Source organism: Callorhinus ursinus, unplaced genomic scaffold (assembly GCF_003265705.2).
Source record: "Callorhinus ursinus isolate GAN/ISIS: 27379988/994484 unplaced genomic scaffold, GSC_fseal_2.0 scaffold48, whole genome shotgun sequence".
In the NCBI taxonomy this organism is placed as follows: Eukaryota; Metazoa; Chordata; class Mammalia; order Carnivora; family Otariidae; genus Callorhinus; species Callorhinus ursinus.
In genome coordinates, this window is record NW_027397110.1 from 8,743,306 (window position 1) to 8,770,439 (window position 27,134).

Here is a 27,134-nt window from a genome sequence, read left to right on the forward strand (position 1 = left end):
AAAGCAAAACAAAATAGCGGTTAAACACTGACACGGTTTTGCATTTTTTTGCAAATGTCTTTCATGTCTGACATAATGGAAGACAAGCTGGATTCTCACGCCATACTCCACCTGTGCGATATGTTGCTTTGGTTGAGGTATGTTCTGAAAAAGAACCCGGCTGCACACTGCCCTTTGTCGAAAAAATTGCTAATACGAACACTCCGCTCCGCCCCCCTCCTCGCTCACTACCGAGCTTGGGGACTCGGGAAAGTTGACCAACCAGCCAGGTGTGGTTACGGACGGCTTCTGGAAGAAGCGTGGCCTTCTTAGGATTGGGCAACAAATGTGTCCTTCTGCAGCTTGGCCCCGCCTCCAGTTCCCGCCCCTATTTCCCCTACGTAGTCAAGTGGCGACCCCAAACGCATGCGTCCTAAGGCAGGCGGGCACTTCCGCCCGCTCACTCCGGAACCTTCTGTTCCCACTCGGGTTTCTGCCGAGAGGACCAGGGCGGCCAAGGCGGAAGTAGCGTGGTGTGTAGGCGGAGCTAAGCGCAGCCATGTCGGCCGCCCTGCTGCGGCGGGGCCTGGAGCTGCTGGGGGCTCCGGAGGGTGAGAAGGGCCTGGCAGGGGCCGCGCAGCGCGGGCGGAGGGATGGCAGGGGCTGCGGGCGGGAGCCCAGAGGGTACGGGGCGATCCAAGCCAGGCTTGGCCCTGGTGGGATGGAAACCCTGCGCGCCCTCTGACCGTGGTCGGTCCCTCTCTCTCTCTCTCTCTTCCCCTGCAGCCCCCCGGGCCGCGCCAGGCCAGGCCAAGCCGAACGGGGCCTCGGCGAAGCGGACCCGGAAGGCGAAGGCGACCCAAGCCCAGAAACTGCGGAACTCGGCCAAGGGAAAGGTGCCCAAGTCCGCGCTCGGTGAGCTCGGGAAGGGGGCGGCACCCTGGAGGAGGGGGCGCTGGAGGCTGAGCTTGAAAGGGTGGCCGGGCATTTCTGGAATAGCTGGTGTGCGCCAGGCGCGGAGCCGGGTCCTGGGAGTACGGAGCTGGACGAAACACGTCGTCCCGGTCCTCATGGGCTACTGCCCTAGTGGGGAGAGAGGCACCAAAGAATGTCAGAGGCAGAGAGTAATTGCTAAGTGTGATGAGGCCTGTGGAGTAAGACTGGAGTGCTCTGGAGGGCCTTAGAATAAAAAGCCAAATCAGACTGCTCTGCGGAAGCGACATTTAAGCCTGTACCTGAAGGAAGTGTAAGAGTGAGCCAGGGGAAGAGCAATCTGGAGGAAATAGCTCACGCAGAGTTAGGAAAAAGTTCGTTGCTTTGAGAATTGGCCAGAAAGATGCCTGGACAAGGTGACAGAGCGGACAGGAGTCAGAGATGGAGCGCTTAACAAGCCGTGAATGTTCTGCGTGCCTGGTGCTGTTCTAAAGCCTGTATAAATAAATGTTCCCTCGTTTGGTCCTCACACGACCCTGTGAGGTCAGTACTATCATGACCCCCATTTGTCAGACGCAGAAACGGGCACCGGCCCAGATGGCACAGGTGGAAACCAGGCAGTGTGTCTGCAGAGAGATTTGTTCTCACCTGCTCCGTTTGGGTGGGAGGCACTGTGGCCTGGGCAGCCGCGATGGCGCAAGGATATGGGGGGGGAGCGGGGGGAGAGGGAGCATTGGCTGCGAGGGTGGAGGAAGAGGGAGACACCGAGGACAGAGCCCAGTTTCTAGTAGAGCGTCTTGGGAGATAGGATGCCATGTAACGGGTCAGACAGACTGGAGGAGGGACAGATGTGGGCTGGATGGTGGGGCCTTTTGACATGTGGCAGGGCTTGTTGAGCTCCTAGTGTGTCTTTGGACCCCTGGAGCCTGGTACGTAAAAGGTGTTCAGATATTTGTTGAAAGAACTATGAATTCCAAGCAGGAAACGGCGTGAGCAACAGTGATGTTGGTGTGAAACAGGAGCATAGGGTGCCAGGGGTCACCTCCTGTATCCTAGCCCTTGTCCCCCCTCCCTGTCACGCTACCTAACGGATGATGAGGGACTCTGGGGCCACCTCGGTGTGAGCCGCATCATCTCTTGCTTGGATTATTTCAGAAGTCTCTTAACCTCCACTCCCCCACCCGGTAATCTTGTTCTCAACGAGGCGGCCACAGTGACCCCGTGAAGCAGTAAGTGGGACCTGTCTCTCCCGGCCCCACACCCTCCAGTGGCTTCCATCAGACTTGCTACCCAATGAGGCCCCACGTGGTCTGCCCCTACTGCTCTCCCCTCCCCGTTCTAGCCATTTTCTCTTCTCCAGACACATTAATCGCACTTCTTTAGGTTCTTTGCACTGGCTTAGAATGCTCTTTTCCCCGATACCCACACTCTCTCCCTTGAGTGTTTGCTAAAACCTCATTTCACTGAGGCCTGCTCAGACCCTCCTATTTAGAATTGCAACTCTCCACCTCTGGCATTCCTCATTTCTTTTTACGGTGGTGTTTTTCTTCATAAAATGTATCAGTCTCTAAAATACTGTTTACCTTGTTTACCGTGTTTCTTTGCTCTGGAATGTAAGCTGCATGAGCGCAGGAGTTTTTGCTCTGTTTTCTGCTGTATGCCTTGCACCTAGAACAGTGTCTGCCACACGGTAAATGCTCAGGACTTGTTTGTTGCATAAGCCCCTTGAGCATCAGGGAGCCGGGGGCAGGGGTGGGGGATGCTTTCAGTAGGATCGAATGGAAAGTGGATTGGACAGAAAAGAGCCCGGGGTGCTGGAGTTAACCTAGGGAGGGGACACAGGGCCTTTGGCATGGCTGGTGGGGGGACGGGGAAGAGGTGTCAGAGGGGACCCAGCGGCTTCCAGGGAGTACATCTGAAATGCTGCCTCCCTGCCTGCCATCCACAGTTGAGTTCCAGAAGCGAGAGTGTCGAGGCTACCTTGGAGTAAACCTGAAGTTTATGACCAGTGCGAGAAGCACCGTGGCGGAGTCTGTCACCCAGCAGGTTTGTCAGAGGAGTGGGCTGTGGGGCAGAACCAGGGTGAGGAGAGCCAGGGCTGTTTCTGGGACCCATGGGAGTCTCTGCCCTAAGCACAGAGCAGAGGTTGGGCCACCCCTCTAGATGGCAAAGAGCAGAGCAGGGCTGTTGGGAGGCTGGGCCTGGGCCTTACTCCCCTGTGACCCTTGTGGGCCTTGGTTTGTTCCTCTGTAAGTGGAAGTGGTATACCCTGCCTCCTGGAACAGCGTGAGGGCCGGGTGAGAAGGTAGCACTCAGCTCTGCTAGGTTGTGGAGCTCCGGGGGGGGGGGGGGGGTCCCTCATGTGCCGAGAGAAACCACCCAGGGATCCTGACACGCCCCCCCATCCCCAGATTGTGCGTCAGAACCGGGGCCGCAAGGCCTGTGACCGGCCCGTAGCCAAGACGAAGAAGAAGAAGAAGGCTGAGGGCACCGTGTTCACCGAGGAAGACTTCCAGAAGTTCCAGCAGGAATACTTCGGCAGCTAGGCTCCGGGAGGACACAGTGGGAAAGGCACCCAGGTGCAGTCTCCTCCTCTGACCTCACAGCCTCTGCTGGCCCCATGGCCGGAGCAGGGTGGCTAGCATGGAGCTGGGGAGCCGGACGCCCCGGGGGAGGTTATGCACTCAGACCAGAGCTGACATCTGCAGGCTCGGGAGGAACCATCTACCTGCTAGAAAACATTTCTGACTGCTTTGTTTGCTTTGGCCCAAGTAGGGCCTCTGGGCTGTTCGCTCCGGAGAGGCCAGTTCCTAGGCCCTCGGGGCCACACCTCTAGGAGGGAAGGCTGCTGGGCCGGCTTCAGGTTCTAATAAACGTGGACCCAAGAGCAGAGTGTGCTTCCGATCTGCTTTATGGGGTGTCTCCCATCTCCTCTGGCACCAAGGGCCTTTCACTATCCCCCGTGCTTCTTAGGGCTCCGGGTCAGAAGTCCTCCCGTCCAGCCCCGGTGCAGCTGGCCCCCGGAGAGCACCCAGCATCTGCTGATGGGCTGAGAGGAGCCCTCCTCCCCTGGGGGTGGCAGCCACAGCTGACTAGGCAGCCCTTGAGGCAGAGTAGTATCCACTGCGGCTGGGGGCTTCCGGGGCAGCCGACTCAGGGTTCGGGAAGCGGGGGTGTGGCTGCCCTGGCACCCAAGGTTTGTGCTCTTGTGGGGAGGGGCGCAGCTCAGGAGGTGACCTCAAGAAACTGCGTCAGGCTCAGGTGTGTGCCCAGGCAGGAAGCCGGGGCTGGGGTCGGGCTGCCCCACCAGGAGAGGGCGGGCTGGCCCCTTCCCAGCAGGCATGTGCCAGGGACGGGTACGTGGAGAGCGAGTGCCTGAGTGAGTGTATGTGCCGAGCGGACGGGTCTTCACTGTGGAGGAGACAAGTTCTGGAAGTCCAGGAGCCCCTTCTTCCCCGTGCAGAAGAGCGTCCTGCTTGCCTGTGGGCAGCTCCATCCAACTCTCTGCTCCCCGGTGTCCCGGGCTCCTTAGGTCACAGCATCATCTGGCAGAGGACTTGCAGAGGGGCCCTCCTGTGGCTGGGCCGGCTGGGGGGCCACAGTCTGCCAACCCCACAGTGGGTCCTTCTGGCCAGAGGGGAGAGGGTGGCACGCCCCCCACACTGCCCCAGGGGGTCTGCTCCTGGTGGTTAACTAGCTTTGCATCCTAAGTGGGGACAGCAGGGGACCGCGGACCTGGCTGAGGCAGAGGTGGAGCCTGTCCTGTCTGCAGGTGGCCTCCGTCCCAGCAGCAGCAGCAGGAAGCAGACCATCCATCCAGGAGGCCAAGGGGGCAGGAGAGGAGGGAGCTGTGACTCCAAACCCTTATGGACCCACCTTCCTCGCATGGGCTCGTTCCAAAGAAGGGAAAGACTGGTATCTCTCACATTCTCGCTCCTGCCTGCTGAGCTTTCATAACCCCATGAGGGGAGAGAGGCAAACTTGGATATCCCGGGAGACTCCTTCCCTTCATGTCAGCCGCTCAGCAAGAAGCTGGCTCTGCTGTGCGGGCGCCCTCTTGCTCACCTCCGCGGCCCTTGAGCTCCAGGCCCCTTTCTGACAAGGACACGCCCACTGTGCCCTGATCACCTACGGGTGTCCCTTCCCAGGTGTAGAGTGACAGGCCCAGCTCCGGGGCAGGGAGTTGGCAGGTTGTGAGAGCGGGTTCTGCCACTTCTCTGCTGGTGGGTACGTTCCATTTGTGCCACGTAGCACCAGTGACGTGGGTGTCTGTGCTCCCCTTGTGTGACCAAAGTTAGTGCTCACTTCTGAGATTCTGGTCCAGTAGGTCGGGGTAGGACTCTGGGACCTACTTGTAACAGTCCCCCTGGACAGAGGCGCCTGGGCGGCTCAGTCGCTTAAGGGTCTGGCTTTGGCTCAGGTCGTGATCTCAGGGTCCTGGGATCAGGCTCCCTGCTCAGTGGGGAGTGTGCTTCTCCCTATCCCTGCCCCCGCCCCCCCCCCAGCTTGGGCTCACTCTCTGTCTCTCTCACTCTCTCTCAAACAAATGAAATCTTAAAAAAAAGAAAAGAAAAAACAGTCACCCTGGACAGTTCTGGTGCAAGGGCTTAGAAGGTGGCCAGAGGGCCTAGGAGAGGCCCCGGAGGATGGAGGATGTGCCACCATTAGGGGAGGCGTTGTGCAAAAGTCAAAGATGGGGGTTGCTGACCACGTGCTCCAAGGCCTGGTGACTGACAGACCAGCTGGGAAAGGAAAGGACGGGGCTCAAATAAGAGGACACTGAGTTGCCACCTTCATGCCGGGTCTAAATAGACCCAGGAGGAGGAGGCCCTCAGTTGAGACATCGCAAGTGACACGAAGCGCCTGGAAGCATTTGCGTCCCCTGTGGTTTGGGGCAGCTGGCTGATGTGGACCTCCATGAGCAAAGCTGGAGGAACGCACGTGGTGACCGATGGGGGCGCCCGGCCAAGGCTCCCTGTGACTTCCCAGCGGGGTGGGCTGTTCGCGGCATCCACACTTCCTGGTCCTTTGTGACTGGACGGATCGGCCAGGGGGCGGGGCAAGAGTGGGGCGGCCCTGCCCGTGGGACCTGGCTAGGACACAACCACAGGCCTGCCCGCCAGGCCTGCGCAGAGTTTGTGTGGACAGAGGCTTGAGTTCCTGCAGGAGCTGGATGGGTCCCCATCAGGTGACTTCCTGTCGCAGAGCTGGGGCGGGGAGCCCTCTTGGACGGGTAGGTGGGACTGTGGCGCTCACAGCACGTGCCCCTTTGTGAGTTTTCTGGGCCAGCTTTCTTGAGGATGCCTCCCCATTCTCCACATTCACAGCTTCCAAATCCTTTGAAGCCCAGAACAGGCACCCTTTCCTCCAGGCAGCCTGCTGTGACCTCACACCCAAGAGTCCCTGCTCCTTCCACTGGGGTCACCCAGCTACGCAGTCCTGAGTCCCAGAGCTGTCACTTTCTACTTGGTGTGAGCATCTACCTGCTGCCCTCCCACTGGACCCTGAGCTGCCTTCCCCTCAGCACGTGGTGCCCGGCACAGGTGTGCCAGCACTCAGGTGCCACTACGGGGGCTTTGTGTCTCCAGCTGGACCTTCTCCTGGTCTCTGGGCTCAAAGTCCGCTGCCCCCTCCGTCCCCACCTGCTTGCCGAAGAGATTTGCCAAGATCGGACACACCCTCGGCCAGCATCTAAGAGTTGAAATGAGGAGTCCCTGCTCCTCACCCGATTTTCTCCATCTCAAGAAATGGAAACTCCATCCCTCCGGTTGCTCAGCCACCATTCTGTCCCCTTTCACACATCCGCCATCGGAGCATGACTTGCTTGACCTTGAGGATCTATCCAGGCCCTGACCAGCTCTCCTCGCTCACCTGGGCTGACCCCAGCCTGGTCCTCTTTCCCTGCCCCCCCCCGCCCCCCGCCATTCACGGGCTGTCTGAGGAGCCCTCTTCAAACAGCAACCCCTGTATCACTCCTACTCTGGAGACTCCCCAAGTCACATGGAGACCCTCAAGTCCCATCACGGTGACAAGGCCCTGGACCACGTGTGCCGGCCCCCGCCACAGGCACTGCGGGCTTACTCACTCCCTCACCTCCCAGAGAGGGCCTCCCTAAACACCCACCCTAAATGGGCAAATCCACCCCCGCCCCAGCACTCAGCATGCCCACTGCCATGTCACGTTAGATGCCTTATTGGCGGCCTCCCTTGCCAGAACGAGAGCAGAGATTTTTGTCTATTTTCCTCACCACTGAATGCTCAGCACCCAGAACAATGTCTAGCCTGTGGTGGGTGCTCATGAATGGTTGTAGAGAAACAAGGCCTGTTTCTGATCTCCAGGACCGGCAGCCTCATCCTAGGAGTCAAAACAGGCGTGCAGTGGGGAGAGCTGAGCGGCTCCAGCCTCTAGGTGCGGGCAGCAGAGGGCTTGGCGCTGAACCAGGAGCACCCCGTCCCCCACCGCAGCAGGGGTAGAGCCCAGCCCCGGGGCTGACCAAGGCCTAGCAGGGCCCCACAGCAGTGGAGCTGGACCTCAGTCTCATTCCCACTCCCTCTGTGTGGGGCTCTCAAACACTGAGATCCCACATGCTGAGCAAGGCCTCTGTCATGGTCTGTAACAGCTGGCCCTGGGCCAGCGTCCACCTGCAGGCTTGCCTCGTTGAAAAAGGTGCAATCACAAGATCCTCCTTACCACTCCTAATGCGGATTATGAGCTAATAACTGGAAAGCACTCAGAGCCGTGCCTCAGAACTCTAAGTAACTATTAGCCGTAATCATTATTACTTGCCAGGCACTATTGTAGTCCTGGAAATACGAGAGTGAACAAGACAGCAAGATCTCTGCCATCAAAGAGCTTAATTACCTTGTCACTGGGGGATGGGAAATAGAAAATAAACACGTATGCAAATAGGTTCAACTAGAGATAAGGTTCCGTAAAAAATAAAACGGTAAAGCAGAGGGGCTGGGACATTAGCAGAGTCATCTTGGAAGGTGTTTGGGGTGACATATGAGGCCTACATGAGAGGGGAAAGGAGCCCTGGAAATATCTTGCAGGCAGAGGGAACAAGTGCAAAGGCCCTGAGGCAGGAATGAGCTTAGCAGAGAACTGCAGGAAGGTCATAGTAGCCGGTGCACAGTGAAGAGTGAAGGAGGGTAGAAGGTCATAGTAGCCGGTGCACAGTGAAGAGTGAAGGAGGGTAAAGGCTGAGTGTGGTCTAGGCCACACGCTCTACAACGATCTTGCTACCCATCCCATCCCTGCCTTTTGTGTTTGGGGAGTCCTCAGCCACAGGATCCTGGCCTTTGGCCTCCAGCCAGCACTGCCCCTCAGGGCAGCCCGGGGGAAAGGTTTCCCATCTGTCAAATGGAGGAGTGGGCCACTGTCTCCGAGGGCCTGCTCCAAGGGCAGAGGGTCCCACTGGCACTGGATGCGGCAAGGTGGCTGGGTCACTTCCAGGGCCTCGGTCTCTCTCGCCTCCTCAACTCTCCATGTCCTCCTCCCGCCCCCACCGCACATGCCCCAGGCTTGGGCAGCTGCCCATGGTGCAAAGCATAAGACACTGCTGGGGGTGGACAGAAGGAAGCAGTGTTTGTGGTTGTAGATTATTTCCTATCTTGGATAAAAAACTCTTAAGGTCACAACACAGAAGTGAGGAATAGAGCAGGGATTGCAGATGGCAGGCATGCTCATGTGTGGGCCTTTGGCAGTGGCCCTGGGCTCCCCACTCTCCACCACCTCCTCACCCCATATGAACCATGTGGAGAATTGATGTGATCTTAAGCCACCACATTTGTACTCATCTGTAACACACACTAGCACCCACATGTGCTTTCTCTGAACCCCCAGCTTTGATGAGTATCCAGGGTCCTCCTCTAATCCTGCCTATAAGGAAATCTGGAGCCACACTAAGTGTGCACTCTGAAGTCAGACTGCCTGGGTTTGAATCCACCTGGCAGCGGGGCAGGTTACACAACCACTCCAAGCTTTAGTTCCCTCATCTGTAAAATGCAGATGAAGTGATCCTTATGAAAAAAGCACTTTGGGGGCACCTGCTAGACTCTTTGATCTTGGGATTGTTTTGAGTCCCACCTTGTGGTAACTAAAAAGTAATTTTTTCAAAATGTATTTTGAATATAACTCTCACAATGTCAGTGCATGTCTCTGAGTAGATGCTGTTTTTCCAACCAGTAAATCCCCACATACTTAGCTAACAGTTCAGCTTAGAGGTGAGACATCTTGTCTGTGCTAATTTTAATACCTAGATGGGTGGTCCCTGCTGAGTAAGATGGAGGCCCACAGCCTTCAGGGCAAGACCTCCACTCCCTCTGGTGTCTGAGGAAATGTTCTCATCCAGGTCAATGCTGGTTGTCTTCCAACAGCAGGCTGGCTCTCACTCTATGCCCAGCATTGGGAAGTAGGTCAGGGAAACATGGCCCCCCACCCCTCGTTCTCAAGTTCTTCCAAGGGCAAAATGGGTCAAGAGCCCGATGCTTCCTCCTGCATGTATTTCCCACAGGGGAATGGCCCCACTGGGTTACCACAGGAACTGGGAGAATGCACGTAGTAGAGTGCTTACAACACTGCCTGGTGTTACTCTGGGGTGTCCACATCGTCGTTCAGATGAACATCAAGGCTTTCTGGTGCTGTCCTAACATCACCTATGGACAGCTCTGCCAGCCTTTGAGCGCAGCTCTGGCCAGGAACTTCTGCAAGCTAGGTCTTTTTTTTTTAAGATTTTGAGAGAAAGAGAGCACGAGAGGGAAGAGGATCAGAGGAAGCAGCAGACTCCCTGCTGAGCAGTGAGCCCGTTGCAGGACTCCAGCATCATGACCTGAGCCGAAGGAAGTCGCCTAACCAACTGAGCCACCCAGGCGCCCTGCAAGCTAGGTCTTGAACCCCCAACTCATAATTTGTTCCAGCAAAAACCGAAGACCTACTTTCCTCTAGAGTTCTGGGGAACAGCTCTATGCAACTGTAAAAATTAGATTTTAATCACTTTGTGCCCAGGTGGGGCCTGTGGCTCCTGATCACCCAGCTCCCTCAATGGTAAAGCTCCCCAGCCCCACCCAACCACCTGTGGGGGCCCAAAGCCCGACTCCCCCTTGTCTGGGAGTCCAGCAAAGCACCAGTGGTCCTGACCTATGGCCCAACAGGGCTGAACCAACCCCACCCGCCTTACAACAGCCAGGCCAAGGTGGATTGAGAGCAGAAAGCAGGCACCGCAGTTCACCAGGTACTTTCACTACAAAATAATTTATTGCAACACACGGCTTCAGTGCAAGCCTATGTACAAGCACACACACTCCTGACTACCCCGACTAGGGGACCCTTTTCTTCTCCCTCGCCTTTCGGACCTCTTCTATCAAATCTTTCAGATACTGGATCTCCTTGGCTAAAGAATCTGCCCTTTCTTTCAGAGCCTCATTCTGCTTTTCCAGCTCTTTACACTCGCCAGTGAGTGCCTCCTGCTCAGCCCTCTTCTTCTGGCGGTACCGAGTGGCTGCAGTCTTGTTCTGCTCCATTTTTTTCAGCTTCTTATCTAGTTTTTCAACCTTTACTTTTGCTTCTGTCTTCTCTCCAGGAGGGTCATAGGGTTTGGGGCGGGCAGAACCACAGAGGGAACGTGGAGACAGCAGGCTATTTGGAGAGCCCCTGGAGGTAGAGGGGCTGTGCTGGGGGGACCCCAGATAGGACTCAGGACTCATACAGATGCCACTATCATTATCTGAGGGGGCATCCTCCTCTTTGATGCACTGAGAGACATTACTGTAAGTGGCAGAATCTGACTTTCTATCTCCTTCAGAAATATCCACTTCACTGCCTAGCTCTAAACTAAAGGAATGATCTGGAGTGGAGGACAGGGCCCCTGGGGAGAGGGGAAGTGGTTGCAGGAAGGTAAAGGGGGCAATCTGGTCTGTTTTTTGTAAACTTTCTGGAAGATGGCCAATTGGGTTCACAGTCTGGGGGGGCTCCTTATTAGTTTCCTGGACTAGGGGGTCAAAGAGATCACACGTGTCATCCAACGTGGCCAAAAGCTCATCTGGCATGGTTTCCAGGTCATCTATACTGAACAGAGAATCAAAATCAAACTCCTTCAGATCCATTTTCTCCACCATCCAATCTGTCCCGGAGAAGGCATCCTCTGCAAAAGAAACATTTAAGATAGAACCAGCCAAGTCAGACGCACCTTGCCGCAGCAAGGCCCTAGACCAGAGCCCGGGGACAAACGACTCTCACTCACCCTTGCCGTTGTCTGAGGCACTGACCAACCCATCCACAGCCAGCCATTCGGAGGAGCCCGCCTTAGCCTTGTCGCTGGAGAACCCATGAGGTTTGAAGTGCTTGGCCACCTCCAGGTAGTCGTCTAAGAGACCTAGGCTTTCCTCAGCCCCCAAACCCGACTGGTCGAAGGGGGACATCAAGTCCCCCACCAACACCTCGCTGCTCAGGAAACTCATCTCGGCCATGTCGCGGTACTTTACTGGAATCGAGGAATGTGCTTAATTCGAAGGTGTCCTTGTCGGTTACAGCAACGCTGCTGCTGGATGCCGTGAGAAGCCTGGGAAAGAATCAGAAACCAAGTCCCCTCAGGCATCAGCCGGTCCGAGTAGTTCATCTCTCCGTCCCGGAGGGAGGATGACCAAACTGGAACCCCACTCGGGAGCAGAGGATCCGGCACATGTGGCCCCAGAGCCATGGCGTCCACCTTCCCCGCGACCCGCTCAAGATGGACGCCCTCGGGGCTGGGCCGCTCCTCCCATCGCCGCCGCCAGAGGAAGGCGCGCCCTGCTCATGTCCAAATACGGCCCGGGCCGCCCGGCCCCGCCCACGCCCGCCCGGGACTCACGCCGCGCTGCCGCCTTGCTCCGCCGCCATCTTGGCCCCTGCCACGTTTCGCAGGACGCCGCCGGGTTCAGGGGCCGGGGCCGCCGAGAGCTTCTCCCCCCCACTCCCGCCGGGCGGCGGCCTCCCGACCCAGAAGCGTCGGCGTCTCGAGGACATCCAAACAGGGGGTCACGCGTCCCGGGCGCTCGTAAAACCGCTTCCCCTTCCGCGACGCCGCCCGGCCGCAGGCCGCGCCCAAGCGAGCTGACTGCCCTCGCCGACTCAGGGAAGCACGGCCGGGGCGGCCCGGTCCCAGTACTTACGCCATGGCTTAAGCCGCTGGAGGGTGCCGCTGCAGAGCCTGGTGCTGCTGCCGCCGCTGCAAAGGCCAATGCTGCCGCAGGCACTGCTGCCTCTAATACGCCATGGCGGCCGCGGACCCTGCGGGGATTGGAGGGAAGGCGCGCACTTGCGGAAAGGATCTACATTTATAGGCGGGAGGAAGAGAAATGGCGGCGGAGTGCCGCCCGAGGGTCCTTTATAGACTTTGCCTCTATGAGGACGCATCACACTGCACATCCTTCCGCCGCGGTCACGTGACCCGCGCCTCCCACCCACTCGTTTTCTCCTATCCGATGTCCCACCGCGTCCAACCCACGACTTTCATGCCCAGGGCGTAGCTGTGAAGAGAACGCAAGTTATTTTCAAGGCCTCAAGAAAGGAAAAAGGCGCACTACTTTGCAAGCCTACTAAGATCAAAGTGTCACTCTTCCCTCCGCCGCCGGATGGCGCGGAGGGATTCTTCAGACATACCTCGCTTCCGGTATTAGCTTGGTGGGCGGGGAGAGAAGTCTTTCAAGCCCAAGGAAGGTTTTTATTGTGAAGTCCGAGGCCACCTGGTTATCGCGCGAGATACTGGCGGAGAGCGAGCGTCGAGCTGATTGGTTAGTCATGGTGAGTCATATATACCTCGATTTTCTATTGGCTCAGACCCCGACATGGGCGGGCTGATGGTGAGGGACGCCTGGTCAGAGCGGGAAGGGGTGGAGCGGCCAGTGCGGTTTCCCTGTCCTGTACTGCCCTGGCTCCGTGAATCCTGTCTGCACTGGCCTCCTCAGCGCGGCACACCCGTAGCCGGCCGGTGACTGCCCTGGCTCCTTCCCCGGGCTGCTTTAACCTGGGCAGTCCCAAACGGTCGCGTCAGGCCCGGCCCTTGTGGTCCCTTCCTGTCGCCCTCCGTCAAGCGCCGAATTAGCGACCAAGTTCAGGCCGAAACTAGGCAAAAGGAAGTGGCATTTCGTGTCACGCAAGCCCTTAAAGAGCTGAAAGGGGAGACTGAGGACCTCAGTCGGGATCTCAAACGCTCCGCGCGCACCTACCGTCAAGGGCCAACTCTGCATCCTTACCGTGAACTCTCACGGGAAGATAGATAATCTCTAGCCCAATTTAGGGGATTTTTACATACTCAGCTTGCTAAAATGTTTGCTTCTATTAAGAGTATTCAGTCTATCACAGGGCAGCTTCTTTTGGTTTATGCAGATGCAATTCCCTGACGAGATTTTGTTAAACTGGTTATCTGTCACTCTCCCAATTCTGCAACTGCCCCGTGTATCCAGCCTAACTACTTCCCAGCACGTCCGCCTAATGGCGCTAATGTGGGGGGAGAAGCTTGAGAACCCAGGCCCACTCGCGGAGGTTCGTGTTTGGAAGCAGCAGTCCAGCTCAAGGCCTGCAACTTGCTCTCTCCTGGGGAGCTGTGAAGAGTGCCAAGAAAGGTCTCCATCATCCTTCCGGGTCCTTCACAGTCGGGGCCTGTAGGGGCAGAAACCTTGTTTCCGCCTCCATTTCAGTGGGCCATTGAAGTATCTGTAGGAGGGCGGTGAGGTCAAAAAATTGGGGAAACACCGTCTTTGATAACCAAACCATTCATTGCTTTGATTCAGTCTAGCTAGCCCAACGATTTCTTTAGGCCAAACAACTAATGGGGTGGGGTGTGTGGCCCAAAGTCACACAGTTGCCAGTGGAGGCAGTATGGGGCAGACCTTGGAAGACAAATTTTTGAGGCAAACCCAGGAATCCTGGCTCTTCTATTTAGTAGCTGAGACGTTTTGGTTAAGCGATTTATCCTTGCTGAGCCAGTTTTCCTCATCTGTAAAATGAGGCTAATGAGGAGTATCCTCCTCCTTAGAATGAAGATCATATATGGAAAGCCCTGAGCTTTGCCTGACAGCTCTAGTCCCAGGTGTCCCTTTGGTAAGTGCTCAATAAATGGTTTGCTATTATTACCATTATTAGAACTCGGGTCTTCTGATCCTGAACTCCCCACTCTGCAACTTCCTTACATCATCCTGCCTCCTCAGAGGCCTCCTCTTCTTGCCTGAAATGAAACCAGCAACAACTGGTACACGCAAAGTACACTGCATACTGGGACAAGAATGGTTTTTCTGCTGCCTTGGAGAATCACAAATGTCAAGATAAAACGAAGTTGTCTAGTCTTTCAGTACAAAGGCAGTAAGTATCTCTGAGCCATTACACAAGTCTTCTAAGGTGTAACTAAGGACCCCTGGGGCACGTCCTCCTTTTGCTGTATCAGGAGACCTGCCAGTGCCTCCTTAACGGACGACCATGCAGAATACTGCCCCAGGTTTGACACCACAGGTCACAGATGGGTGACTCCAGTGGCAGCTTGTCCCATCCATTCTATCATGGAGACCCAGATCAAGCACTTAAAAGGTCCTCATGGCTGAAAATGGAGAAGCAGGACCACTCCCGTAGGAAAATGTTTCATACCACACACAGAAGTCAAAGCTATTGGAGACTTTTTTTTCTTTCCATGCTGTGGAAGGTCCTCATGTTCCCCAGCTTTATTTCCTCCCTCAAGGAGAAAAAACATAGCAGTTCTCTGGGTCTCGGGGCTAAGCTGCTTCTATGTGGACCTAGCCATGGTGGGACAGAAAGACCAGTGACGGATTCCAGATCTACCAGCTGAATGCATCCGCTGCTACTGAAGGGCAGGCAAGTGACTGGAAGGCAAGTTGTGGACTTGGCCTCAGGGAGCAAGAATTTTTTTTTTTTTTAAGATTTTTTATCTTAAAATTAATGGGGTGGAAGAGGAGGCCTCTGAGGAGGCAGGATGATATTTATTTATTGAGAGAGAGGAGAGAATGGTAGAGAGAGAGCATGAGAGGGAGGAAGGTCAGAGGGAGAAGCACACTCCCTGCTGAGCAGGGAGCCCGACGCGGGACTCGATCCCGGGACTCCAGGATCATGACCTGAGCCGAAGGCAGTCGCTTAACCAACTGACCCACCCAGGCGCCCAGGGAGCAAGAACTTAAAGACTACAAGGTGATCCGAATGAAAAGGTAAACACGCTGGACACAGCCTCAGAACCCACATCTGGTGTTTTGGCCACTTAGAATCAGCAGTGTGTAAAAGGGCCACAGCCTGACAGCTCTAGTCCCAGGTGTCCTTACCATTCTCTTTGGCCTTGAGCTTTAGCAGGAAGGGCAGAGTGCTAACCAACCCTGTGAGCAGTTTTCAGCCAGGGTCACAGTATCAAGGAAGATGTACCACGGCAGAGGACTAAGACACATGTGGGGTTCCCTACTTGCAGAACTCCTCCTGGGGCCTCTCCAGGACCTTGTGATCCTGAAGCTGATTCCTTGTCAAAACCATGTGAGTTCTCAAGGTGTGCCTGGGTGGCTCAGTTGGTTAAACGTCTGGCTCTTGATCTCAGGGTCCTGAGTTCAAGCCCTGCATTGAGCTCCATGCTGGGCATGGAGCCTACTTTAAAAAAAAAAAGCTTTTGGTCATGATCTCAGGGTCCTGGGTTTGAGCCCCGCATCCAGCTCCCTGCTCAGCTGCGAACCTCCTTGTCCCCCTCCCTCTGCTTCTGCTCTTCCCCCAGCTTGTGCTCTCTCTCTCAAATAAATAAAATCTTAAAAAAAAAAAAAAAATTCTCAACTTGAGTGGAGTACAAGGGAGCAACACCAGCTAATCTGGAGTGTGAGCAGGGTGACCACCAGGGGCTGAGACCAAGGAGGAAAAGACTATAGGCCTCAACACAGTTTTTCCAGACATTAGTTTTTGATTATTTATTTGAGGGGGAAAAAAAAGTCACAACCAAGCATATAAAATACTGTTATCCTGAACTCATTTTTTAGGACGGGGCAACAGGGAAAAAACCAAAATACGCTTTGGAATTGATTAGGCTTTCAAGGCAATGAGTATATTTTTTAAGCATTATGCTAACTCATGGTTTGCTAACCTAGACGGTGCAAAAAACTTCAGGCAAAGGTGGGAGTTACTGAGTAGAAAGGCAGAATGGCAGGGAGAGGCACAACATCCTTCCCCAAAGATTAAAAAAATTGGACAGCGGGGGCGGAGCGGGGCGTGGGGGTTGGGGCAGAGTGTTGCCCTCTTCCATCCAAGAACCTCCAAGCACCAGACTATCTTCCATGTTTTACAAGGCTGGCCCAGCCTCAGTCAGCAAACCCTCCAGGACCAGGGCCAAGAACTCCCACTGCTTCTAGTTCTGAGGAGTTTCGGGTGGCTCTTGCTTGTGAAATGGGAAAGTTACGGTTTTTGGTTTTGTGAAACATAGTTAAGAGACAGAGATGCCCTTAGAAAGATGCTCTTTTAAGAAAGGAGATAAAATCAAACCACAATTACACCTGGCTTTGATAATTGGGGACTTCATCTTTAAAACCGCTTGTTTTTTTTCAGCTCTCCTTCCAATGTTTTATATGGAATTTGGTCAGAGATGCCAGCTTGGGAAAACTAGGTCCTATTTATACATTAGGAAAACCAAATCCTTTATCTCAACGAAGACTAACCCATGCTTTTGCAACCTCCCCTCTCCCTTCCCTCTAATGGATACCAGACAGGTGCACGGGAACCTTCGATGCCAGGTCCCGCCCCGTACCCTCTCTGCCAGTCACCTAGGATAGCACTCAGGCACAGAGATTTTCTTTAAACTCTAATTTGATTCTGATGAACAGCTAGGATGGAGGATCTCTCTTGGGGTTCTGGGCTTTATATTTTTCATTCTCTCTCAACGGCTTCATACAAATGGCAACTGAACCACTTTAAGGAACCTTTGCAGATCCATGAGAGAAGCAGGAAAATTTTCCAAATATAGCCAAGGTTAACCCTAGTTCACAACCTCCTAATCCATGACAAAAAGGGTACAGGAATCTCTACCCTAGATTCAAAGGACAGCTGAGGTTTCAATGCTATTTAAAGAGCCATTTCATGCTGCCATCACTGGGAAGGAATGAGACAGCTGCGGGGAGCTTCACCAGAATCTCACCGATGGAGAGGTAGTAAGAAGAGAAAAAATAACACTTGATGGGAGAACAAAATACTGGATGGGCAGATCAGAAACAGAATTATTATTGGCTTCTTGCCACAAACAGGAAGAAAGCACAAAACAAGCAGCCGCACTGACGATGTGTGTAACCCTCCTCCCCCCCCCGCCCCGGTCAGGATACCTCTGTCATTGCAACACACAGTGCAGTTTTAGCAGCAGAAAACCAGAGGGAGTGTAGGAGGCCCCACATCCCTCTCCTATGTCTTATCCATGCGCGCTCTTCCTGGGTAGCACCAGTCTCCCCAGGTGCGGGGTGAGACAGGACGGGAAAGAGGTCAGCGCAGGTCTGCTTGCCCTCTGGCCTCTGGCAGGGCCTGGGGAGTTCAGCAAACGCCCCCTCATGTTCCTATGGCAGACACTGGGGAATGAAAGGCTGGCTGTGGGCCTGTTCCTGCGCTCAGGCAACGTCCTGGAAAGGCAGGGCCTCATGGGGAAGAAACACGGTCGCCAAGCCTCAACCGGTGACTGGATTTTTCAGCTGGTGCTTGCTGCCTGTCAGCCTCCCTTCAACCTCTACCACAAAGGCTGTGTCCTTGAAGGCTTTGTCCTAATTGGCAATAAGGCAAGGAAGGGGCTGAACAACAGCACCCGTGCACAGGTGCTGTCCCAACAGCCCCTTCCCTCCCCGTCCTCCCCCGGCTGCTCACACGGCAGCGCTGATCTGGACCAGCCAAGGGTGAGGCTCAGCCATCGGGCACACACACCCTTCCCTAGGCCCTCTTCACCACCGCCAGCTCCCCCACAGCAGTCTCTCTGGTGGCCACCAAAGAACACAATCTCCAAACAACGTGGCATCCAGTTTATATTGAGCCTCCCTCCTGTGTGGGTCAGTAAGTGTTCCCATGAGACCTTCTCAGCACTTAGAAATTGGAGCTGGTCAGGAGGCAGGGGAAATGGGCTTCTTCTCCAGGAACCTGGGTCAAAGGCCAGCTCTTCCACCAGCTTTCCCCCCAGAAACTCTACTGTCTGAGCACTCACTCTGCAGAGCTCAGCTTGGAAACGTGCAATCGTAACTCTCCGGTGACATTCAAGGAAAAGGCAACATCTTGACTAGGCAGATATGCTCCAGGGGAAAGAGCAAAACAGAAGGCGTGAACAAGAGGAAAAGACAAGAGAAGACACTGAAAAGGAACAGGCAAAAGGGCAGGGCAGACAGGGACAGAAAACCTGGGCCACAATGCAAAACACCAGCTCAGGCCAGTGCTCCACCTTCTCAATTCATTCCAGAAAAATTAGCCTGGAGCAAGGGGGAGCGGAGGAGCAGGAGCACAGTGTTTGGTAACAAAAACAGAAAGGGCTGGGTGAGAAAACAGGACCCAAGGAGATGGCATTCTGATGAGCATGAAGTGACCGGGGCGATGGCCAGCAAGACAGGAGGCACCTAGGGACCCTGTGAGGCACCAACTATGCAGTCACGTGTTTCTAACGGAGAAGCCAGGGTCTGACCACCTGACGCCCACTTTGGCCTTCACCGGCCCTACGTCTGCAGCAGCACCTCCGGCTCAGAGAGTGAGCAATAGAGAGTATATCCCAATTCATCTATTTCTTCAGGAGTGAGCTCTGCAAATAAGTTCACCTTGGGATTTAGGGCACTGGGCAGGACTCCGGCCTCCAAGTAGCTGATGAGTCCCCTCAGGGCCTGTAAGAATCGGTCTGCCAGCATATCTAGAGACCAGTCAGCCTCCTCCTGGGCCAAGTGGAGGATAACGTTAGTGAGCTGGCTGGCAGTGAGGTGGCCCAGAGCCGGAGTGGACTTGCATATGGCCTTGAGGATCTTGAGGCACAGAGACCGGCAGCCCGAGTCGGCCTGGTCCAAAGCCCGTAGGCGGGCCGTCTCCGCGGGACGCAGGCTCAGCCGCCATAGGTTGTCATACTGCGCCAGCCGGTGTGGTCTGGCTACCAAGACGGTGTCGCCAAGGGCCACTGATGGCAGGAAGTCAATGACAAGATGCTTGTCACACTCATACTGCACTTCCAAAGTCAGGGCTTCCGGGGGTGGTGCTGGTCGGATCACATAGTCCAAGAGGGACCCAATGGCTGGCCAATTGATGGAGCCAGCCACTACCTTCTCAAACGTGTCTGCCACTGTCTTTGGGGAGAGGTAGCCCCCTACTACACAGCGGTCCCAATAACTGCTACCCCGAGGAAAATACTCTGGATTCTCACGACGAACCAGGCAGAAGCCAGGGATGTTCATGATGGTGTCCTCACCAGGGATACATGACCACAGGTTCTGCTCCAGGACAAGGGGCACGATGAGTTGGATGTGGTCCGCTGTCACCACCTGTTGGGGCACGATTATAAAGCTTTTGAGGGACTTAATCTGCTCAAGAGACAAGCATTCCCAAACACAGGTCCCACCATCTCATTTTCCCCCAACAATAAAGGAAACTACGAATTCATTCATGTCACTGTTACCAATTCAGATAGAGGGACGATTTAAACCCACATCTGTCAGGGGCACCTGAGTGGCTCAGATCTCGGTTAAGTGTCTGCCTTCGGCTCAGGTCATGATCCCGGGGTCCTGGGATCGAGCCCCGCATCGGGCTCTCTGCTCAGTGGGGAGCCTGCTTCTCCCTCTCCTTCTGCGTGTGCTCTGCCTACTTGTGCTCAATCTCTCTCTCTGTTAAATGAGTAAGTTATCTTAAAAAAAAAAAAAAAGTCTGTCAGAACAAGAAAGGGTTAAGAAGACCCAACAAATGCTACCCCAGTGGGCAGAATCCAGAAGCAGGAAGACCTTGGTCTTTCTGGCAAGCCTGGGATGCTGATCTTTGGTACCAACAACACTCTTGAGAAGCATCCCGGTCAGCACCCAACCCTACCCTTCATGGGAACCGCCTTGTTACCTGCAGGTCATCATAGAGGCTGCCACTCAGGTACATGTCCCGAAGTGGCATGTCAGGCAACTTGGCCCGCAGGAAGCTCCGGAGCTCGGCACATATGTCCACAGCAGCTTGCTTGGCCCGAGCCTGCTCACCAGCAGGGATGGCTGCCCGGTTCCGGTAGTAAGTAAGAAGTTTCTCCTGCAGGGACATGCGGAGTCGTGACTTCTTCAAGTCTACCTGGCCCTTCCTGGCCAATGGCTTGGGCCGGGGAGGGCAGAATGTATCTGCCAAGGCAAGAGAGAGAGGCACGTGAGCTCTTCCCATGCTTGCTTAGTCCATAGTTGCCCTGGCCCCGGAAAGAAGGGCCTGACACAAAAGGCAAGTGCTTGCACAGTGCCTGGCACACATGTGCTCAAGAAACATTTGCTGAAGGCAGATGTAGTACTGAGAGCCCAGAGAGAAGTCCCAGAGGGGTAACAGCCTTTTCCTCACCCGTGTCAAAGGCTGAGGAGTCTGTGGGAAGGGTCTGCAGGGACCGGCTCAGGCCTGTCTTCATGTCCTTATTCAGCAACCGGGGGGAGCCCATCCAGTTCGGTTCTTCCCAGCTCCTTTTCCCTGAATGGCTCAGGCGGGTGGGGCTGGTAGGGGCACTGATCGCCCTATCGTACATCTGAAAGAGCAGAGGCCCGGCATAGGTAGCTTCCTGCCTGTTTCCCTTCTTCCCAGCAGCTCTGCCCTCAGGAGTTCAACTACTATTTTTCAGTAACTTTGTTTTATTCTAGATTGTGGAATACTTTGCTTCACATGGAAAATCTTAGGAAATACTAAATGATACAAATAAGAAACTAATCTACCATAACGTCACGACACAGAGACAACTTAATATACTGGTCTAGTTCTTTTTGGAAATATATATTTATATAATTAGGATCTGACGCTATATATACTTTTGGAACTGGATTTTTTCACTGATCACTTTTATCACTTCCCCATGCGACTAAAAATGAACCAGTGTTCAACATTACAGTACCTTTTCTGACTATACAACATTGTACCTTACGAATGTACCATAACGTTAAACACGGATTCACTTATTTAACAGATACTGAGTGGCTACTGTAGGCCAGGCATTGTTCTAGGCGCACAGAATAAAGCAGTAAACCAAAGAGACCCAACCCTGCCCTCATGGAGTTTCCAGTCCAGTGGAGGGATACAGGTAATACATAACTAACAAGTTAAATGTGAAGTATGCAGACAGAGATAAATGTTAAGATAAATACAGTAGGAACCGGAAGTAGGAAGTGTATATGTGGTGGGATAGTTGCTATTTTAAATAAGGTAATTAAGGAAGGGTATTTTGGTTATTTGCAAGCTTTTACTCGCTGGGATAGACCTATTTGTATCTCCAACGATTTCTTTAGGGCAGAGTCCTAGAAGTGGACTTAGTGCATTCTCCTCACGGCTCATCTCATAATGCCACAGGACCAGCCCATCAGTATCAGAGTCTCGTTCCAGGTCAGCTCCACTCTGCAAAGGCAGCCTCAGCCCCTCTCCCACCCCTGCCCCGGCCGCACGCACTTACCCGCTTCACCGCCAGTGTGGCAATGCCCAGCATGGCCGCTCCACCCACCCCCAGCACCAGCCGGGCGTTGGAGAGCACAAAATCAATGGCCGTGCCGATGCCATTGTCATCCTTCTTGCCTCTGCGCTCACCAGAGCCTGCCATCGTTCACCTGAGGACAAAGGCACAACACAGCCATCACCACCTGGGACTTCAAGAGCCATCCCCCAGCTCTCCCCCAGGGAGGCCAGCCCCCAACAAGTACAGGGTGTTCTGTGAATGCCAGAGACCCAAATCCTCCTGCCTCTAGCACTGCAGGCTCTCGGGTCAAGACAGAGACACCATGCTCCATGGCGTATCTGCATGCGAGGGGGAAGAGTGGATCATGCTAATTGTGAAAAAAAAAACAAAAACAAAAAAAACCTCTCCACCAATCTACTGAGATTATAGAACTAGAAAGCCTTAGCTCACTGTCAATCCTTTCTTATATTAGTGTGAAGTACCCGCCCATGCAATTCAACCCTCTCCTCTCCCTCCCCATCAGTATAATGTAGATCGTGTTTTGATCCTTTGGCTACTACTTCCTACAAGGTGAGATGTGAGAAGGTCTCATCTACTAGATTAGGATAGAAGATGCTCATCCAGTCCTGTGCCATCACTTCACCATAGGGAGGTGACTCCCTCCCTTGCCAGAGGTCCCAGCGCCAAGGAATGGCAGAGCCATCTCCAGAACTCAGGACTCCCAGCTCCCAGTATGATGCTTTTCCTACCACATCATGTTTATTATAATTACCCACAGCAAACTTTCCTATTCTACTTTCTGCAAAAAAAAAACAAGACAAAACAAAACAACCCCCACAAGATAACACGGACCAGACCACTGCACACGGAGACATAACCTCAGGTCCATACATGAGAAAGGTCTGAAGAGAAAAATAACTCTCTGGGGACACTCCCACTTGACAGATGCTTTGCTTCTTGGGGAAAGTGTTCAGGAGGGCTACAAGAAGCTCAGGTGAGGCTGGCACCATGCCACTGAGAATAAATGCCAAGGACGCTGTAGTCTTGGCTGTTAACCGGGGGGAAAAAACAAAAAAACCCCATCTGCCCAAATGCACTTGGAAAATGAACTAAAAATGTGGTCACCTCAAAGGGAGTTCATGGGCTCCATACCAAAGAGGCTGGCTTCTCGTCCAGCGCTCAAGCAAGGGGAGTGCACACGTACTCCCCGACAACAATGGAGTCATCCCGACTGAAGTTCCCCAAATAAGCCCAATTCCCAGCAAGTTAGAACCCTGGGCCCCACACAGATAAAGGATGGCAAAGTGGTTCAGATCTGAGTACTGCTCCCACCACTGCTACTCTCCCCTGCCTCCCGTGTCCAGTTCACCAGGAGTTACACAGGGAAAAGCAGCTGTATGCCAGCCAGGGTCCCAAGGCACCCAGAATGGGAGGAGAGACAGACAGGATACCTGGGTGCGTTTTCCAGTGTAAGTAACCTTCTTTCTAGTACCACTGCAACTGGTGTCGCTGGCTTCACATCCCCTTGCCTCTGTCCTCCCCCTCCCCGAGAGAGAAGGAAAGATTTCTGACTCTCTTTGTTCCAGCAATGGAGTTATTAAGGAAGATTCACTGTCAGTCCAAAAATATTTATCCCTAACTAGAGTTCATAACCTTGGTGGCTCTTACAGTCAGTAGAAGCTTCAGGTTTAGGGACATAATGGGAGACTACCTGGCCAACTGAAATAAGTTCCCACACTTCATAATATGCAAAGAGCAAGCAAGGCCAGGGAGAAGAGTTCAACTATGTTACAGGTGAGGTCAGGCGAGAGCGCTACTCTCCTCCCTCCAGCGGCCACTGAGAAAGATCAAACTCAGCCAAGGCAGAGTAATCCACTCAGGACAAAGGAGAACTTTACACAGCTCCCCACACATAACAATGACCACTGTTTTATTTTTTAAAAACAACCAAAGAACCTTTACTGATATAAGAGAACCCCTGGATGCAGGCACTTCCTGAACGTGATGCAGCAGGACCAGGAGATATCCTCCCCCCAAGCAAAAGCCAGAAGCAGCCTCCCTGGGTCCATGTGATGACTGGTAAGAACGAGGCAGTGATGTGGCATAATAGAAAAGAGACTGAGTTTTTGAGCTGGAAATCCTGAGGATGAGTATTTGTCTTTGAGCCCTGACTTATTAGCTGGGTGACTTCCACAAGTTACTTCACCTCTCAGCTATGAAAAGGGGATAATTATGCCTGCATGGCCTGAATCATAAGGTTGTAGCGAGGAAAGAACATCTACAAAAATACTATACGTGAACACCTTATGAACTGTAAAAGTCCTCCACGAATACTGGCTATCATGAAGTCTTTTGTGATTTCCATCAACAGGACAAAAGGTCAACTTCCAGAAGGCAGTCAGCAATCCAGACTATCCTGAGTTACATTTTTCCTTCTGAGATGGAGTTAAGAATGACCTCTAAAACGCACATTGAGGGCGCCTGGGTGGCTCAGTTGGTTAAGCGGCTGCCTTCGGCTCAGGTCATGGTCCTGGAGTCCCGGGATCGAGTCCCACCTCGGGCTCCCTGCTCAGCGGGGGGTCTGCTTCTCCCTCTGACCCTCTTCCCTCTTGTGCTCTCTGTCTCTCATTCTCTCTCTCTCAAATAAATAAATAAAATCTTTAAAAAAAAATAAATAAAACGCACATTGATGCTATTCTGGCTTGAGACCAAAACTATTAAGTTGGGTAGGCTTGAGAGAAGGCTTTTCCTCCTCTAGAGCAATGTGCTCACCCCATCCAAGGACCAGATGATGTCAAGACTTGGTGACCTGGGACAGGAGAGTGCTTCCATGAGCTTCAGCAAGGAGATAAAAGTTCTCGTCCTTTTTTTTTTTTTTTTTTTTTAAGACTTTCTCTATTTGTCAGAGAGAGAGAGAGAGTGAGAGCACAAGCAGGGGGAGTGGCAGGGAGAGGGAGAAGCAGGCTCCCCACTGAGTAAGGAGCCTGATGCAGAACTCGATTCCAGGACCCTGGGATCATAACCTGAGCCCAAGGCAGACGCTTAACCGACTGAGCCACCCAGGCGCCCCTAAAAGTTCTTGTTCTAAAACTAACTTGTTCCAGTCGAAACTGCTTATCCACTGCACATTGTCCACTCAGGTTCTGCTGCACTAGCTTGCCTATTAGGAGACAGAAATCCATCCTGCAAGGAGGGGGAGCCTGGCTCCTCAGTGCAAGCAAGGAGAAGCACTGTTGTTTAATGGGTACAGAGTTTCAGTTTTGCAAGATGAAAAAGTTCTGGAGCTCTGTGACACAACAATATGAACAGTCCTAACACTACTGAACTGCACACTAAAAAATGGTTAAAGTACTTTTTTTAAAAGATGACAAAGTAGGAGGAGAAGGAACACCAACATGGCAGGCAGGGCTGGGGATGGAGAGTCTCAGCACCGCCAACCTTTTAGGCAAATTTTTAACCTGTCTACCCAGATACAAAAATGGGAATAGAAATACTCATTACCCCGATGTAGTAGGGATAATGAGTCATGGTGGTCCAATAGCTTCCCAGGATGACAGCACAGAACTATGAAAATTCCAACTTATTTTACTTGAGAAAGTCCTAGGACTTAAACTTGTCTGGCTTGAGTACGTGTGAGGCCAGCGAACGTGCACCGAGTGTGTACCACGTGCTGGGCATCTGACACATCTCCTCACACCACCACCACCACCACCACGACGTCAGTCGTACTGTTCTCTCCAACTTACAGATGATGAAACGGAGGCAGAGGGGAAGTAATGGCCCAAGGTTATGGGGTCAGTAAGCTCCAAGACTGGAACCTGGAGCTCCTGCTGCTGGGGAGAAGTAGTTTAAGGAGTCCCAGGCAGCTTGCAACGCCACCTGCTCACATCTCCTCTCTATTAACCAGGAGACCATACACTTCTTGGAGGCATTCCGGCACACTTACTGCCATGTCCCCATGGCCAGCAGTATTTGACACTTAGTGCGTGTTCATTGCACAAATGAGCTATTAACCCTATGGGGTATTTTTGGTTTTTTGAGGTGATGGTGATGGCGATTTGTAACCCAACTCACAGTCAAACTAGATTAAGAACACAAAAACTCAGTAACTCACTAGCTCCCTTCCAGATCCGCTACCCCTCCCTTGTGCAGGCAGGCTCCCATGGGCATCAGCCCTCCCTTGGGCCCCCACCGCTGAAGGCCAGTCTGCCGGTCAACCTAAGTGGCTGAGGCGAACCAAAAGCCATTACACAAGGCTCCCCGCTCCCCCCATCCACTTTCCCTCTCAATCAAAAACAGCACCCTCACCCAGCTGGCAAGCCTTACACCTCAGTTAGTCTTCATTTTCCTTTCTCCTCTTCCAGCCTCAGCCAACTGGTCACCAAGTCCCACTGCGGTGCACGCTGTATTTACGGGCAGCCACCCTACCCCCTCCATCGCCCCGTGTTTTCTGGCCACATGTGCTGCCTCTAATAGCTCTCACCAACTTCTCCATGCTGCCACTGCCACAATCCCTCTTCTGTGCCTGTCCCCCTCTTCTCAGATGTCACCATCTCTTCAATAGGGGAGTCGGTGTCCTTGCCAGCTTGGTCCAGCCTCAACTCTGGCCCTTGTTGTACAGGTCTGCCATCCTAGCCACAGCAGACTCAAGTTTCCAGACTACCAAATACAGTTTCCACCACCGTATTTGCTTATTCTTGCCCATCTGCCTGGCAAGCTTTTCTCACTTGAGGCAGCCCTCAAACATCTCCTTTTCTACAGCCGCCCACGATTCCCCTACCACCACCCCACCGCAGGCAGGCCCATCTCCAAGGGTCTTTACATGACCCTCTAGGACGGAGCTGCTCTCACTGGGATGACTTCCTGTTGATCTCCACATTAGACTGAGTCCCCTGATGGACCATATCCTTCACCTTTATCCCAGGGCCTGCCAGAATGCCAGAGCCATAGAAGGCCCTCTGGAAAAGTTGCTGAAATAGATATACTCACTAGGTTAGAGCGGGACTTCTTGATACAATGCTATCAGGAGTAAACAGAGCTAACATACCACCTACTAAGCACCATTCCAAATGCTGTGTGTGCACGGTCTCATTTAATTTTCAGAATAACTGGACAAAAGAGGTACCATTTGCTCCACTTTACAAATGAGGAAATGGAGGCCTGGAAAAGTCTAGTGATTTGCCCTAAATCCCACAGCTATTAGCAGCAGTGCTGGGATTTGAACGCAGACACGGTCCTTTGCAGTCTACACACTATGCTTGCCTTATAGACTGTGCTGTAACAGAATCTAGTTGTGTCTGGAGAGTACGATCTGACCCACAAGGTAAGTGAATCCACTGGAGGATGAGCCAGCCTAGAACTGAGCTCTAATAGTTTTAACCAGTATCTTTTCTAACACTTTCATATGTAAAATGTTTCATGAAATAAGATGGTGATAGTTAATTGTTCTGGTGGGGCTTGAAACTCAGGGCCGATTTTTCCTCAATAAGGAAACCTACTTCTGTTAACGTCTGTATTTCCTCCATTGAATCCTAGTGACTATGGTCACTGAAAAGAAAGGTTCCTCTCTCCAGGTCCCCTACATCCAAAAAAAAAAAAAAAAGAAAAAAAAAAGAAACCT

The 27,134-nt window shown here is 53.3% G+C and overlaps 3 protein-coding genes across 3 annotated transcripts; 1 reads left to right on the forward strand and 2 right to left on the reverse strand.

The window, feature by feature from the left end:
- The first annotated feature begins 483 nt into the window (after window positions 1-483).
- Window positions 484-3,802, forward strand: RPS19BP1 (ribosomal protein S19 binding protein 1). Its single transcript, XM_025882306.2, has 4 exons — window positions 484-590; window positions 766-894; window positions 2,861-2,958; window positions 3,324-3,802. The coding sequence occupies exons 1-4, from the start codon at window positions 539-541 to the stop codon at window positions 3,456-3,458; spliced, it is 414 nt and encodes a 137-aa protein (XP_025738091.1). The 5' UTR covers window positions 484-538; the 3' UTR covers window positions 3,459-3,802.
- Window positions 3,803-10,145: 6,343 nt separating this feature from the next.
- ATF4 (activating transcription factor 4) lies at window positions 10,146-12,261 on the reverse strand. The gene is made up of 3 exons (XM_025881734.2): window positions 12,060-12,261; window positions 11,153-11,470; window positions 10,146-11,053 (listed from the first exon to the last, which is right to left on the reverse strand). The coding sequence occupies exons 2-3, from the start codon at window positions 11,376-11,378 to the stop codon at window positions 10,230-10,232; spliced, it is 1,050 nt and encodes a 349-aa protein (XP_025737519.1). The 5' UTR covers window positions 11,379-11,470; window positions 12,060-12,261; the 3' UTR covers window positions 10,146-10,229.
- Window positions 12,262-15,803: 3,542 nt separating this feature from the next.
- Window positions 15,804-21,658, reverse strand: MIEF1 (mitochondrial elongation factor 1). Its single transcript, XM_025882075.2, has 4 exons — window positions 21,515-21,658; window positions 20,425-20,602; window positions 19,954-20,216; window positions 15,804-19,391 (listed from the first exon to the last, which is right to left on the reverse strand). The coding sequence occupies exons 1-4, from the start codon at window positions 21,656-21,658 to the stop codon at window positions 18,585-18,587; spliced, it is 1,392 nt and encodes a 463-aa protein (XP_025737860.1). The 3' UTR covers window positions 15,804-18,584.
- Between the last annotated feature and the right edge of the window lie 5,476 nt (window positions 21,659-27,134).

What these genes read in the sequence shown, in the direction of transcription:
- RPS19BP1 (XM_025882306.2), top strand. Translation starts at nt 539, where the DNA reads ATGTCGGCCGCCCTGCTGCGGCGGGGCCTGGAGCTGCTGGGGGCTCCG. An exon ending in GGTGCCCAAGTCCGCGCTCG is followed by an intron (nt 895 to 2,860) that starts GTGAGCTCGGGA and finishes TGCCATCCACAG; the next exon opens with TTGAGTTCCAGAAGCGAGAG. An exon ending in CGGAGTCTGTCACCCAGCAG is followed by an intron (nt 2,959 to 3,323) that starts GTTTGTCAGAGG and finishes CCCCATCCCCAG; the next exon opens with ATTGTGCGTCAGAACCGGGG.
- ATF4 (XM_025881734.2), bottom strand. Translation starts at nt 11,378, where the DNA reads ATGGCCGAGATGAGTTTCCTGAGCAGCGAGGTGTTGGTGGGGGACTTG. An exon ending in TGCCTCAGACAACGGCAAGG is followed by an intron (nt 11,054 to 11,152) that starts GTGAGTGAGAGT and finishes TTTCTTTTGCAG; the next exon opens with AGGATGCCTTCTCCGGGACA.
- MIEF1 (XM_025882075.2), bottom strand. Translation starts at nt 21,658, where the DNA reads ATGGCAGGCTCTGGTGAGCGCAGAGGCAAGAAGGATGACAATGGCATC. An exon ending in CCACACTGGCGGTGAAGCGG is followed by an intron (nt 20,603 to 21,514) that starts GTAAGTGCGTGC and finishes CTGCTCTTTCAG; the next exon opens with ATGTACGATAGGGCGATCAG. An exon ending in CTCCTCAGCCTTTGACACGG is followed by an intron (nt 20,217 to 20,424) that starts GTGAGGAAAAGG and finishes TTGCCTTGGCAG; the next exon opens with ATACATTCTGCCCTCCCCGG.